This window comes from Microchirus variegatus (assembly GCF_963457635.1).
Source record: "Microchirus variegatus genome assembly, chromosome: 2".
NCBI lineage: Eukaryota > Metazoa > Chordata > Actinopteri > Pleuronectiformes > Soleidae > Microchirus > Microchirus variegatus.
In genome coordinates, this window is record NC_139803.1 from 34,354,789 (window position 1) to 34,371,003 (window position 16,215).

The following is a 16,215-nucleotide window of genomic DNA, read 5'->3' on the forward strand; positions in this document are numbered from 1 at the left end:
TGCCAAACATTCTCCCTGAGCAGGGACAAAGGCCCAGAGAAAAAGCTGCTGGGCCCTATTTTTGCCTGCAGATGATACAGGAATGGTGGTGAAGGAGAAAGAGGAACTGAGACGGGGAGAGAGGGAGGGAGAAGAAAAGAGAAGGGAATTATAATGGGTGGGGGGAATTAAAACTCTGGAGCAGGGATGAGCTGGAATAATTCCCTTAGACAGTGAAACAGGAGGAGGAAGAGGAGGAGGAGGAGGAGGGAGGCTCTGCAGTGATGAACCCGTCCGTCTGTGAAGAAACTGGAGTGCACAGCAGAGCCCCCACATCCCTCAGATATGCACGCAGCAAGCAAAATAAACTTCCCATTCCGGGGCCCTGCACTATGTATGTTTTCCAGTGAGCTGAGAAGCCTCCATGACTCCTCGTAGAGTGCCTGTGGTGCCTGCTGTCCAAGAGTGAAGACACACAGACACAGAATATTGACATGCAGGAGCAAAGTGGGGAGAAAAAATAAAAAGATTTGATATTAATGAATGGCTCTATAAGAGGAGGGCAGCGAGGTACAGATAGAAAAACCTGTGTCACTGTTGACGCGTCCACTGCTCGTCTCACTGTTGACTGGTGAATTTGTGGCATGGTGTCAGTGGCTGGTGGTAATTACCGGCGGCTCTCTGTGAGTTACTGCTGCACCAACGTGCCACTGGCTCTGGCATGTCAGCTAAGCTCTGTTATTATGCACAGAGCTGCCACTGAACAGTAGGTGCGACTTCAGCAGACAATGAACTCTGACTGAGGTTTGCTGAGGACACGAAGACGACTATCTATCTATCTATCTATCTATCTATCTATCTATCTATCTATCTATCTATCTATCTATCTATCTATCTATCTATCTATCTATCTATCTATCTATCTATCTATCTATCTATCTATCTATCTATCTATCTATCTATCTATCTATCTATCTATCTATCTCTCTTTTTTCTATCTGTTTGTGTCTTCCTGTCTTCATAATGAATGATTGTTCAAAGTGCAGGCCGAGGTGCTAAATTAGTAGGAACGTTGACATATGGAAATCATGGTGTATGTCGTGTATATATGCAGCAGCAGCAGCAGCAGCTGTAATCACGTGCACTTAAAAGGTCTTGATTAAAGCCGTGTTTTGGTGCAGACGTCATCAAAGAAGACAGAAAAGAAGAAGGAGAAGTAAGATTATGTATACTGCAAACACTTTAGTTAAAACAAAAAAGAAGCAAATCACCAAAACAAAATGTTCCATTAATTATGTAAAATGATCTACAGCTCATTTTCCCTGACCACAGTAATGTTTTATAGATTCAAATATTTACATAAAACATAACAATAGATTTAGAGGGAAAACTGATGTTTAAGAGCACTTAATATCTGATTTTTACAGTGAATTGTTGCTGCACCTTGGACAAAGTCCAGTTATTCATCAGTTTTCTGTGTTCATTTATACTCAAATGTAGTGATTTGAAAATCATGGTGTTGTTGTTGTTGTAATCTGTGTGAGGATGAGGTTAAAATGAGCAGTTCATTCGCCAGGTTTTTAGTTCTGTGACACTTCAAGGTGTTTTAAAGGACAAACTCCGATGAAAAAAACATGAAAACATGGTGACTTAAAAAAAATGAAATAAAGATAAACAGACAGGGCGAGATATTCTGCTTCACTCACTTCTCTGTTTGTCAGGTTTACAACGACAGTTTGACCCGAGAGCACGAGTGAGAAAGGCCTTAAGGTGCTGAACTTAAACTTGGCGACAGCTGCAGAAACCAGAGACCAAAGAGTTTTAAATATAGACCTTTAAAATCCCGAGCAGTGAACTCACGCCCTGCTTTCACACTTTCTTACACATGTACATTCACACTCTTCACACTCTCTGCTCAGTAATCATGTTCTCTTGTTTACACGTGGGCCAAAACTTGCTGTTTGTGTTGTTTGTTGTTCCGTAAACTTGTGTTTTTATCTTTTTATGAATTGTTTGTTTGCTGTCTGCAATATTCAGTCTAATTGTTTTGCTCTGATTTAATGTTTATTTTTTTGTATGCACTTTTATTGTGAAGCATTTTGTGATTTTTATCTATAGAGGTCAACAGAAGTATGACAATTTATAGAAAAAAAAAGACTTCTGAGAGAAGCTTTTACTTTAAGAATAAGGATAAAGGGCAGTGAGTTAAAGTAAGTCAGGCCTTTTATTATACATCATATATGTTTTTTCTATCTATTAATCTACTGAAAAAGGAACTGAGCTCTCAAAGACCCAAATAGTTTTGCTCACTTTCACGACTTGTGTGCGCCATCTTGTGGCCAAGAGGGAGTACTACGAATACAATAATAAAAGGAAAAATACAATAAAATTCCATTAAAAATTATCAATATCAATTATCAAATTATCATATTTATTTTCGTTTTTTTTTCGTTTTTTTCATGAATGGTAAATAATACACACACTTAATCCTCATAGCCACATGAAAGAAACAGAAAATACATTTAAAAAGTCAGATTAAGATGAATTTATACATAATTTAGTGCGCTAAATCCATTAAATATAAACCCTCCTATCAGCAGCCACAGGTTTGTTGTTATATACTAACCTTAACACATAAATATGCGCGTGTACAATACATGAATTTGGAAAAAAGCAGCTTCTTCTCATTCTTAGGTCACTGTCTTCATCTAGTGGTTAAACACAGTACTGCATCCACTGACAACAGAGAAAGAAAATTACAATAATTAGAGTTTTTGTTTACAAGGTTGTCGTATAATAAGATACTGTTTTTTTTCCTTCACATTTTATGTTTATTTTTCCACTGTATTTTTATGTCTCTTTGAATATGTATTGTTTTCATTTAATGTAAAGCCCTGGTGCTATGTAAATTAACTTTATCTCATGTCTTTAATCTCAACGTCATGTATTGTTGTGTGCACACTTATGTACAGAATCGTTTCTTTACTTTTCTTTTACTTGCATAGTTTATTTTCTTTATTTTCTCTTTGCTTATTTTATTTTTTTATACCTGTTTAACTCAAAGTAAGAATTTCATTGTACCCACTAACCCTTTGAATCTTGAATCATATAAACTAGGGATTGCATGATGCCCCCTGTTTTTGTGCCTGATACCAATATCACAAACTCGAGCATCTACTGATACTGATATAACAAACTCGATCTCTGCCTGTTTTTATCACACAATTTGCAGTCGGTTCACTGTGTTGTGCCATTTTATACAAACTGTTTTGAGAAAATGCACTTCCTGTGTGCTGATCGTTTGCTGGTATGTGTTTGTTTTTACGTGCACTCACGACCAGATTCTTCCTTATTGTCTGAAATGATGTCAGCGATTCATTTTCTTCCAATGTCCGCTTGGAAAACATGCATCTTTCTATTTCCTATAAACAAATAAAAATGAAAACTTTAAACCGAGCACATGACCCACGGCTGTTGTCAGCTTCAGGCAGAACATAAGAAATGAAATATAACCACCTGATGGTTAGGGGGGGAAACATACTTATATTGCTACATACTGCTTTGCAAATATAAAGGACGATTTGCAAAGTGTGAGTGAGGGAAAAGCTAGGATTGCAAAGAGGATGAAATAGCTCATTAAACAGTGAAGGTTTCACTTTTTAACTGAGATCCACAGTCACTGACTTCAGCCATTGACCTCCATGAGGCGGACACTTCAACACACGGATATATCCCCACTAGAAGAGGAAAAAAAACATATTATTCAGAATTCTTTAAATTAGCAACTTCCACTCATAAGCACAAAAAGTCCCACAGTTCTCCCCAAGGTCGACTCTTGACCCGACTCCTCTCCTCCAAACCATAGATATGCCACAACTTAACATCTCGTTGTTCACGTTTGTCTCAGTTCGCCTCGGATCTGAGCTGTTTCCAATAAAGCTTTTCAACTTAACTCACCACTGACTCCAGCAGTGGTTGTTTCAGCTTATAATCAAATCACTGAAACACCCAGCAGGAGTGTGTCGAGAGTCTTTGGGGCCCCAGGTACAAGAAGGGGGGGGGGGGGGGGGGGGGGATGGGGCTCTACATCGAAACTGAATCAAAGTTAACAAAACTATGCTGCCGTGTTGTCACCGTGCACCAGGACTGTAGGGAACGAAGAGGCACCGTATTTTCATCGCCTGTCAGAACATAAACGCCACTCATAGCTTAAAGCATTGCGCTGATATACGAACATCTACCGACTTCACCAACATCATCAGCCTTTGTAATTGCCTCTCATTGTCTGCACTGTATCCTGTCGCCGCCACTGACGGTCGATCCGTCTTCGAGTCGTGAAAGATGACTTTTAACAGACAGTAAACAAAGAACAATCAATCGATTGCTGAAGTCACAGGCGGGCAAAACATAAGCATAAGCGCTGGTGTGCGCGTGAGATCGATGAGTGGACTTAAGTAGATTTGAAAGTTGTAGTGATGAAGCCTGTGTGTGCAGCTAATAGCCTATTGAATTGTGAGCGTCTCCGAGCCACTTGTAGACCCTTATCTACGGCCATCAATGTGATCAACTTTAAATGCTCTGCAGCACAGAACGCTATTTTTCTTTCTGATCGCTATTCCATTCATTCATTCAGTCAGTCAGTCATAGCATGTGGAAATTACAGAATTTGTTAAATGGGTTTTTTAACAAATAGATTACATTCCATCACTTAATATCGTTCTATAATGAAAACATGGCCCACAACGCCCTCTTCTTCAGCAAGGTGATAGAATATCATACTAAATATGTTTGGTAGTGTTTTTATAGTAGTAACAATAAGACATTTATGCAATTATTAAACATATTACACTCGGCACGTATGTTTAGGTTGTTTAATTACAGTTATCCACGACATTATTTACTACATTTCTGATTTATTTCTGTTTTTGTGCATCATACATATGTGTTTTACTGTGAAATATGCAAAAACAAGCACTTCTACTTTGAAATTCTGTCAAATATCACCATTAATATCTTATACTGCCCACCTACTCTGAAGTAAATGGGATTTCATTTGTGAAATTTGGAAACATGTGCAGTCAAATCACTGCAGTCAGAGACTTTAAATGGCCTGAGAGAGTGAATAAATACCACACTGCTTTAAATCAGCTAGAGCACACAAGGGGAAAAAAAAAAATCTATTGCATTTTACTCTTGATCTATTCTAGACGTTGTGTGGAGCCAACATTTATAATTTATAATATACATCCAGTCTGTCTATAAATTACACACAGAGATGCACTTGAATTAAAGTTAATTTAAAATAATATGCAAGGACAGTTAATTTTAATGGCTGCATAATGCAGGCAGATATCATTACACTGGTGGAAAGCAATTGACATTGAGTACATGAAAGCGATATATAAATAAAATGTATATATATGTGTGTATGTATTTATGTATATTATATATACTGTACACTGTATATATAATGGTACGCTGTCTGCTAATAGACAACATCTTCTTAATGTTATATATACATATAATATATGCATATTTACTGCATGTTCTTTTGGTACGTGAGAGCAAAGCCATGTCGGTGCATGTAGGAAAATAACACCACCACCAGGGGGCGTCACCACCATGCACTACTTTCTGTTGTTCAGAGCTCACCATGATGGAGGTGCAGCAGCAGCACAAGCACAGTGAGACACACCACTGTGCTGCTACATGCACTTGGGATTGTTCCTTTATTTTTTTCAAGAGAAACCAATCGACCAGGTTTAGAACAACATGTGACACACACACACACAACCTTGAAATAATATATATATATATATATATATATATATATATATATATACTCCTAAGGTTGGGAAACACAAGGAGGAAAGAGCTTGTTTGAATGTGTTTTTCTATGCACACACACATTCATGGCCTTGGCCCTTGGAACAAAAATATTTTTTAATGGTGAAAGCATCACAGGTTCAGCCATGTTGTGGGTTTCTGGTGCAAGCTTTTCAAACAACAACACGCAGTTGGGGTTGAAAAATTGTTTCGTTGGAGAGATGTCGGGTTTTGAAAAGGGAAGACAGGCGGACGGACAAAGGGCCTGAAGAAAAGGACACGTTTCTCCTGCTGAGTGACCTCGAACCACTTTAGAGTCACTGTGCTCACACACACACACACACACACCCACACACACACTGTGGATGTCAGATACTACCAGGTTACACAGTTATTATTATTCCTGTGTTATCATTCAGGGGGGAAAAAAGGATCCAGTTTCTGTAAATAACTAACTCGCACTATAGTGAAGAACAACTGCATTATTAGCATCACAATTCAAACAAACACGCTTGATACACTCATAATATGCCTCTTTCAAAATAAAAGCTTTTACAAGCTGATGCATTGTTACTGAAAGAAAACAATTCATTAAAATGACATCTTGTTAAAAAAAATATTGCACACCATTTCAAAATAAAAGTGTTTGTGCTCTCTATAATCTTACACACAACAAAAATAACATGGATCTATAAATAACATCGAATCAAGATATTACCATCGAAATGTACAATATCTAATTGTGATTAGTTTTTGACAGAAATTGTGATATGATTCTAGATATCAGAGGGGATTTGCACATCATTGTTCTCGTTTCCGTTTGACTAACACATTTAAAATGATGATATTTGTGCAGATCGGTGAGAAACAAAGATGTTTTATGCATAGTTTGACAAACATGTTGGCTGTAAGAAATGATCAAATTTCAGTTACAACACTTTACAGTAGAGTAACAAAGTTATATTATGGTAATATTATATTTCTATAATGATCACCAGGTAATAATTTGTTAATAAGAGTTGAAAAATATGTGTGGAAAATAAAATAGGCTGAATTTCAACATTATAATATGGTAAATATTACAATTCCCTAGAGTCCCTAACATTTTAATGTGAAGGTATTAAAGTGATATTACTTTGTAAATGACATATATTATTTAAAAAAAAAACACATGTTGTTACTCTATTGTAATATAATGTGTTACCATGAAGTCACACAGTCAGCGTGTGCCAATTTATTAGGTACACCCTCACATTGTAATGCAGTTGAATACAACCACATATAACACTGCCTTTATCACAGTCTCCAGTCCACGAAACACGTTCACTCTCAAGGTCACGTTAGAGAGCCTGTGTTGAGAGATGAAGGCAGATTATTTCAAACATCTCAATGACTCTTAAAACATCTGTTTGTATAACTATCGGCGTCATAGAAGACGAAGTAATGTATGTATTATTATGATGCATAATTAAGTATAGTTATAAAAGAGATTATGTTTGAGCACGACATACGGTTATGTCAGTCATAGACAGTGGAGTCCTCTCCCTTCATTAAAACACTATTTAACACAGGGGGCCTCTAACTCAAAATGACCTGGGGGCCAGTGAACTTCTAGTCTGGTCAGGAAGGTCCTGAAAACAGGGAAAAATTAACTCTTTAGTAATTAGAAATTCAAACTATTATCTTGATAATCCATCAGGATGTTACAATTAAAAATGTTTTAGGATAATAGTGTTTGTGTTTCTGCTATACGGTTCACAAACAAAAATAACATATTTACGAATGAATACATGAATCTGTAAATAACAGAAACAGACATAAAATAATACAATGTATGTGGGGTTTTTTTTTCCCCATATGTTTATCCTGCCCGTGACAAACTGAATCTATTGTTGAGATATCGGGTGATTCTTCCTGGCGCTCGTGTCCTTCAACAACTCGCCAGCCACTTTATTAGGTACACCTTTTCAACGGCTTGTTAATGCAAGGGCGAGCGATCACGTGACAGCGAACCGATGATTTCAGGCACGGGCGACGTGGCCGAGGTCACACTGAGCGTCAGAGTGGCAAAGAAAAAGGACGAATGAAGTGACGACGAAGTGACTCTGTAGGTGGTAAGATTGTAAACGTGGAAAAAGACCTTGTTGATGTCAAAGGTCAGAGGAGAATGACCTGACAGGAGAATCAGTATCAATCAGCATCAGTCCGATAGTGGTAAAAAAAATCCGTGGATCGGATATTACTGAGTCATGATTGAGCTGTTTATTTCCTCTTTTTGGGGAGAACAATAATTGTTACACAGTTGGGGAATCTTGGCTTGAAGAAATGACTCGGCACAAATGTGTTGTTAACAGCTTCATATGTTCATAAACGGTCTAAAATGGCTGTATAACAGGAGATTTTGTGATATCGGTATCAGTAGATACTCAAGTTTGTTATATCGGTATCAGTAGATACTCGAGTTTGTTATATCGGTATCAGTAGATACTTGAGTTTGTTATATTGGTATCAGTAGATACTCGAGTTTGTTATATCGGTATCAGTAGATACTTGAGTTTGTTATATTGGTAGATACTTGAGTTTGTTATATTGGTATCCGTAGATACTCCAGTTTGTTATATCGGTATCAGTAGATAATTGAGTTGGTTATATTGGTATCAGTAAATACTCAAGTTTGTTTGATCGGTATCTGTAGATACTTGAGTTTGTTATATAGGTATTGGTAGATATTCAAGTTTGTTATATCGGTATCAGTAGATACTTGAGTTTGTTATATTGGTATCAGTAGATACTCGAGTTTGTTATATCGGTATCAGTAGATACTTGAGTTTGTTATATTGGTAGATACTTGAGTTTGTTATATTGGTATCCGTAGATACTCCAGTTTGTTATATCGGTATAAGTAGATAATTGAGTTGGTTATATTGGTATCAGTAAATACTCAAGTTTGTTTGATCGGTATCTGTAGATACTTGAGTTTGTTATATAGGTATTGGTAGATATTCAAGTTTGTTATATCGGTATCAGTAGATACTTGAGTTTGTTATATTGGTATCAGTAGATACTCGAGTTTGTTATATCGGTATCAGTAGATACTTGAGTTTGTTATATTGGTAGATACTTGAGTTTGTTATATTGGTATCGGTAGATACTCCAGTTTGTTATATTGGTATCAGTAGATAATTGAGTTGGTTATATTGGTATCAGTAAATACTCAAGTTTGTTTCATCGGTATCTGTAGATACTTGAGTTTGTTATATAGGTATTGGTAGATATTCAAGTTTGTTATATCGGTATCAGTAGATACTTGAGTTTGTTATATCGGTATTGGTAGATATTCAAGTTTGTTATATCGGTATCAGTAGATACTTGAGTTTGTTATATCGGTATCAGTAGATACTTGAGTTTGTTATATGGTAGACACTTGAGTTTGTTATATTGGTATCAGTAGATACTCGAGTTTGTTATATTGGTATCGGTAGATACTCAAGTTTGTTATATTGGTATCGGTAGATACTCAAGTTTGTTATATTGGTATCAGTAGATACTCAAGTTTGTTATATCGGTATCAGTAGATACTTGAGTTTGGTATATTGGTATCGGTAGATACTCCAGTTTGTTGTATCGGTATCAGTAGATACTTGAGTTTGTTATATTGGTATCGGTAGATACTTGAGTTTGTTATATTGGTATCAGTAGATACTCAAGTTTTTTACATCGGTATCGGTAGATACTCAAGTTTGTTGTATCGGTATCAGTAGATACTCAAGTTTGTTGTATCGGTATCAGTAGATACTTGAGTTTGTTATATCGGTATCGGTAGATACTTGAGTTTGGTGTATTGGTAGACACTCGAGTTTGATATATCTGTATCAGTCGATACTCAAGTTTGTTATATCGGGATTGGTAGATACTTGAGTTTGTGATATCGGTAGACACTCGAGTTTGTAATATCGGTATCAGTAGATACTCAAGTTTGTTAAATTGGTATCAGTAGATACTCAAGTTTTCTATATCGGTATCAGTAGATACTCAAGTTTGTTAAATCCGTATCAGTAGATACTCGAGTTTGTGATATCGGTATCAGACACAAAAAAGTAGCATCATCCCATCTCTAAACCAGACTGGTATCAAGAAACACATTATGAGAAAAACTATTTCTGAAATAAAAACAAAAAAAAGACGTCGACACTTGTACCTAATAAAGTGGCCGATGAGTCGAGACACCAAGTGTCACTTTTGCAAATGCTGGCCTTTTTCAAATCACATATTTAGTTGCCGTTAATAACGTAACCGTGTAACTTTGTCCACCGCAGACAGACATTTATCCGACACCTGCTCTGGTTTTGCTATATCTGAACTGTGCTCCTCAGGGTCTGCACACACACTGAACCATGGTAACCGACTCAATCACAATGCAGATGCATTTTGTCAGCAGCAGCAGCAGCAGCAGCAGCAGCAGCAGCAGCGTGCCCTTCAGCTTTTCTGTAACACACTGGATTTACAGTGCGACTCTTTTTAACCACACGGATGCATTATAAATACCGCTTGTTCGACAGCAAGGACTGACCTGATACAGCTTTTGTGTGGCTTGCGTCTGATACACACTTGCATTTCAACACATAAGGATATCAACCCAGTACAACGTTGTTATATACGCTGATGCAACATAATAGAGCAGACCTGTGCATTCCTCACTCTTTATATCCAGCCCAGTCACTCTGACCATTATTGATCATCATGATGCTTCACCAAGGTTTGCATAAATGAGGGGGGGGGGAAAACAAGACAAGGTATTTAAATTGAAAACTAAGTCTGTGAGAAATCCTTCATGAAATGACTGTGCTTATGAGCAGGCTACTACAAGCCACAAAAAACAATCAACTGGTAATTAAATCCTGTTAATGGGACACACACACAGAGAGGGAGAGAGAGAGGAGTCTTTTCTTTGGAGCTGTGGTCGCTTCCCTTCACAAAACAGCAGCGGGGCCCCTTTTGTCCGAGCAGAGAGCACAGAGGACATCATTAGCACTGATTACTGCTGACCAGTTTGACAACCTTATTGACTGCGAGAAAGACTTTTTCATCCACTCCTCGTTTTCAATGGGCAAAAACGGAAATATTCAGCCATTTTGTCCCCCAGGTCTGAAAGGAGGGAGGCAGCAAAAGTAAAAGCCTCCCAACCCAATTTGTTTCCCTTCACTTGTGTCCTCTGTGTCTGTGCTGCTGCGGCTCAAAGACTTTTGTGTGCTGGAGAAGTTACTGTAGCCTAATTAATTACAAATGGAAGGAAACCAGGTGTCTGCCCTAAAGCTCAACTTGAAGTTCTGCTTTTAGTCTGTGTTTGCTCACTTTTTTTTTTTTGCCTCTTTCTCAACAAATCAAGTCTACTTAGCAGATAGTAATCTGAATCATAGGACTGCAACATGAACCGGTTTGAGTGTTTTATTTTATTTGAATAATTCTGATTTTTCAGCTTCTAAAATGTGAAGATTTTCTGGTTTCTTTTTTTTTTTTTTGCTTCAAATCACAAAGAAATTATTAAAACTGCATAATTTTTGGTTTGTGGAAATAAAACAAGACATCATTATCATATCAGACTGTTTGACACAGATGCAAATAATCACGAGTTGCAGCCCTACTCTTAATACAGTAGTAGTACAATTATTTTTATAATATAAAGGCTAATGTATACAATCCCGTATTTAAATATGGAAGGATGCTGCAAAAAAAATAAATAGTCAACTGGAATATTATAGTGAACAATAGCGGTGTGACAATATTGCGCCAAATAATTGAAACCATGTCAGCCAATTAAAACAAACCACATCTATTTAAGCAAGTCGATCCACACACGTGTGAAATGTAATTTCTAAAATCAATAAACTATATTTGATGAAGGAACAATAATAATAAAAATGGAGCCTGTTTTATTGTTGTTGTTTTTTTTAAAATTGTGATTTAAAGGAGGCGTGTGCGCCATTACGCATCTCGATTACGCATCGAAGCCCGATGCTGTGTTGGGAAAATGGGCACCTTTTTTGTTTTTGTTTTGTGTGCATGATGAAAAGCTCATTTCGTGGACGTGCCGTGTTTTGATCTGTGTGATCTCTCTCCTGCACATCATCCGGTTTGTGATTCGGCCTCTGCGTGACCTCTCGCTGTCACCCTGCGTTACGGGGACGCCAAGCGTGCTGTGGCCAATTATGTGTCACATAAAAAAAAAAAAAAAACGCACCACTGCAGCGCAGGAAAACAACCAAGAAGATTTACATATATATACATATATATATATATATATATATGTATATATATATATATATATATATATATATATATATATATATATATATATATATATATATACTGCATATATATTATTACTTCCAATCGTATTCATCGATGATTTTTCCTTCTTTCCACACGACAATGATAAAAATGTCTACTCGTTTCATGGACAATTATTTTTATTTATTTTTTTGAGACGTTACGGACACACATGTTTGTCACTAAAGCGCGCATGCTCAACAGGTCCACCTGTGTACAAGGTAAGTATTAAAAAACACCAAGCAAATGAATATGAAATCCAGAGAGACAGAGCAGATTGTTGCTTTTTTTTTTTTTTTTTTTTTTTTTTTTAAATAGGCAAATAAACATTATTTATAAAACTTTGAAAGTAAAGTGGAAAATATCACAGTTCTCTTTCAACATGAAATACCCACAGAGAAGAGCTGAGATGAGGCGTTCAAGTGCCTTTTTTTATTTATTTTATTTTTTACCTCCTTTTCTTCTCAGGGCGTCGTTTTAAATATTAGTCCGTGAGATGTGTTTTCGTCCATTTTTAAGTTCAGTTATCCACGCGTGGGTAAAACGCAAATTAAAAAGTGTGTGTTGGCCTCTAAAAAGGAACAGGACGCACAGTCACATCAGATCCCCTCACGATTTGGCATCAGTCACTATCAGTGTGTATGTGTGTGTGTGTGTGTGTGTGTTTACTCAATGCAGGCACTATATGACTTGTTTCTTTTTTGTCAGATTGTCTTTCTTTCCTTCTTCCCTCCTCTAATTCATCCTCAGCATCATCAGCAGCGGAATCAGATGTCAGATGTCACATTCACTGTCGCTGGAGGTGATGGAGATGGCGGAGGCGGCTGCCTTGCTGGACAGACTCGCCTCCGGACTGGACGAGTTACCGAGCCGGTCCACGGTGCCGTCGTCGTCCGCAAGGGAGCGAACCGAGCCGCCGGACAGAACCTGCTGCTGGAGCCTGCGAGGAGACGAAGACAACGTTCAAATGCGCACAAGCTTCAGAATGATGTAAAAAAAATGATATGATATTTATGCTGTTATTTTATTATTATAATATAGTTATTATTAATATTATGTGTTTTATTTAATAACAGAATAGCATATTAATTGTAATTGCACATTTACACTGTGCAACGAAATGTGTTTTTTTATTTGTTTGTGCCAATCGAGCTGTTAGAACAAGATAAAAATCAAATTATAATGTGTGTAAAATACATTTATTTTTTATTTTTACTTGCATAAAACGCATACAATTAAATAAAAAAAAAAATAACATACACAGTAAGCTTTAACATGAATACTGTGTTTTATTTACAAAAAAAAAGGCCAGTGCACATTTATCATCTAAACGCTGGTTCTGCAGGTTAAGCTATAGCTTATTCACTAAAGTGGGGAAAATTATAGGTTTCTTTTATCTCTATTAAACGTGACCAATAAAGCAGTTTGACCTCGACCCACGTTACAAAAGGGCCTTTCAGCAGAGGGGCTGGACGAGTAATTGGCGTTTACAGGATTTCTCTATATGAAGCTTAACCTAAATTGTACGAGTGCATGCAATAGCAAAGGCCAAGTTATGAAGCGCAAATATGTATCTATTGAAATTAAATATCACCCTTACATATAAAAAAAAGATTTGTCCTCATAATATTTTAATTGTCACATAATTATTTTAATAAATAAGTAAATATTTTCCGATTTGTAAATATCAGTAGTTTTCTGTGAATGTGCGTAAAATCTGATGAAGTCCCTGTGTTTTTGTTTGTTTTTATAATCCACTGTCTAGAGTGATTTGTAACACACACACACACACACACACACACACACTCACCTGTTCTTCGCCGCCGCTGCTCTGTCTCTTTGTCTGCGGTTTTTGAACCAGTTCCCCACTTGCGTGGGTGTGAGTCCAGTGGCCTGAGCCAGCTCCCTCTTTTTACTGGGATTCGGGTAGGGATCCTGCAAATACCATTCTCTTAACAAGTGCCGGGTTCGCTCCTTGAAGCAGTGCGTCTTCTGCTCTCCATCCCAGATGGTTCTGGGCAAAGGGAACTTCTTGCGCACCCTGTATTTGTCCACGGGCCCCAGCGGGCGTCCCCGCAGCTTCTCCGCCTCCTGGTAGTGCGCTTCGAGCCACAGCGCCTGCAGCTTCGTGTGCGACTCCTTGGTGAACTTGTGGTTCTCCAGGATGTGGTAGAGTTCGCGGAAATTGCTCGTGTGGAAGGCGACGACGGCGCGGGCCCTCAGCACGGACTCGTTCTTGTTGAGGACCTCGCAGGCCGCTGGCGCCACAGGCAGCGACCAGAGGAAGCGACCGAGCCGCTCCACGTCCCCACTCTCCTCCAGGGTCTCGCAGACCCCGGCGACCTGCTGGGGGCTGAAATTCAAGATGGGCAGCTGAAACATGGAGGCTTCTCCTGTGTTCCCCTCTCTCCCCCCTCCTTTCTCCTCTCTCCCTCTCTCGCGCGCTCTCTCCCCCTCTCCCTCTCCTCCGCGTCTAATCCTCCGTTTCTTCTTCTCCTTCTTCCCGCGTGCGCCAAAGCAAATCCAAAAAAAAAAGAAAAAGAAACGAAAAGAAAAAGAAAAAACCCAGGCAATTCCAAAGTTACCCTACCAGCCGTCTGACCTGCAGCCGCTGAAACAGCGCAAACATGGAGCAGGAACGATGCTGCGTGCGCGCTGTTCCGGCTTTACCGCATCCTCCTCCTCGCGCAAACTTGGCCGCAAAAGAGGGCGAAGATGCGAGACAATTAAAGCCGGAGCCGCGGTGTATTTTTCAAGGTAGGCTGATATAGGAAAGAATTGCAGCCGGAGCAGAGATGTATTTTTGAAGGGGGGGAAAAAGACAGTCAAGCCCCCTCCGATGATTTCCTATTGGACTTGGCAGATTGGCTGCTCGGTTGCCATGGATGCACGTCAATCACTGTCAAGTTCGGCCAATCGGGCGGAAAGAAAGGGAGACGCGCGCACCTCCCTTTCTCCAAAATAAGAAATAAATAATAAAAATATAATAAAAAAATAATATAAACATTTTGACCTTTGGTGCATGCATCATAGCGTGCACACGTTTCGCTGCCACCGAACACGCGGTGTCTTTGTGCGGCGGGCGGTGTTAAAGGAGAGAAAAAGAGACTCTTCACTTTGTAAACAGTGAAGTGCAAACACATCCTCATCTCTTCACACGTCTGTTTACAGAGGGAAATAAAAACACGACCGCTCACTACAGACACTCTCTCTCTCCATGTGTGTATATATGTATATGATATATAGAGAGATATAAAAATGGACTATTTTGTATATATATATATATATATATTATATATAGAGAGATAGATATAGATAGATATATGAAATATACAACCTATATTATATTTTACGAAAACCATAATACTGAATCAAATAAGATTACAGCCACAAAATGTATCAAAATAGTCAATTTTTGTTGTTGTTCAGGTTTGAGGTTATAAATAAAAAAAAATAGTGCAAAATAATAATAATAATAATTTAAAAATGATTATAAAAGAATGATCTGGAGCCAGTGTGATGATGATGATGGTGGTGTGTATGTGCATGCGCGTGCACGTGCAGACTGTACTGTATATTTTACAGGATGAACATCGGAGCGCGCACAGCAGAAATGGGGACTGTGGTGAAGATGGCTGCAGCTGCAGCTGCAGGAGGAGGAGGAGGAGGAGGAGAAGATACCTCGTATATACTGTATATTTGCGCGTGTGCGTGCGTGCGTGCAGGATCACCACAGTGGCACTGCCAGGCTACTCGGCTTTAGTATCAGACACACTCCGTTTTGTGCACAGGCTGATTTGGTAAATAAGAGGGAGGATAGATAGCGCAGATGGTTTTAAGTGTCGGGTCAGATTATTTCATGGCTGGATACAGTGGTAAAGTTCATTCTGACGGAAAAGCCCGATATTATTTTCACAGTCTTTCTCTATCTCTCTCTATCTCTCTCTCTCTCTCTCTCTCTCTCTAAATCCCCCTCGGGCTCTTTGTGCATGAATTATAGACTCTTGATGCGGGGTTATGAATGCCTTCTGCCCAGGAAGCTGCTCATTCTCTCGCTGCTCTGCTCCCACTGCACCTTCTTCA

The 16,215-nt window shown here is 38.5% G+C and overlaps 2 protein-coding genes across 2 annotated transcripts in view; both read right to left on the minus strand.

The window, feature by feature from the left end:
* Nucleotides 1-3,577: 3,577 nt before the first annotated feature.
* ppm1aa (protein phosphatase, Mg2+/Mn2+ dependent, 1Aa) overlaps nt 3,578-16,215 on the minus strand; it is a 51,260-nt gene continuing 38,622 nt past the window's right edge. Inside the window, exon 6 of the mRNA XM_083909842.1 lies at nt 3,578-3,716. Within this exon, the coding sequence (XP_083765968.1) occupies nt 3,639-3,716 (78 nt within the window). The 3' untranslated portion in view covers nt 3,578-3,638. The remainder of the gene's footprint in view (nt 3,717-16,215) is intronic.
* On the minus strand, nt 12,907-14,514 carry LOC310924141 (homeobox protein SIX6; the record flags this gene model as incomplete). Its single annotated transcript, XM_083885786.1, has 2 exons — nt 12,907-13,072; nt 13,943-14,514. 2 exons carry the CDS (start codon nt 14,512-14,514, stop codon nt 12,907-12,909), a joined length of 738 nt encoding a protein of 245 aa, XP_083741912.1.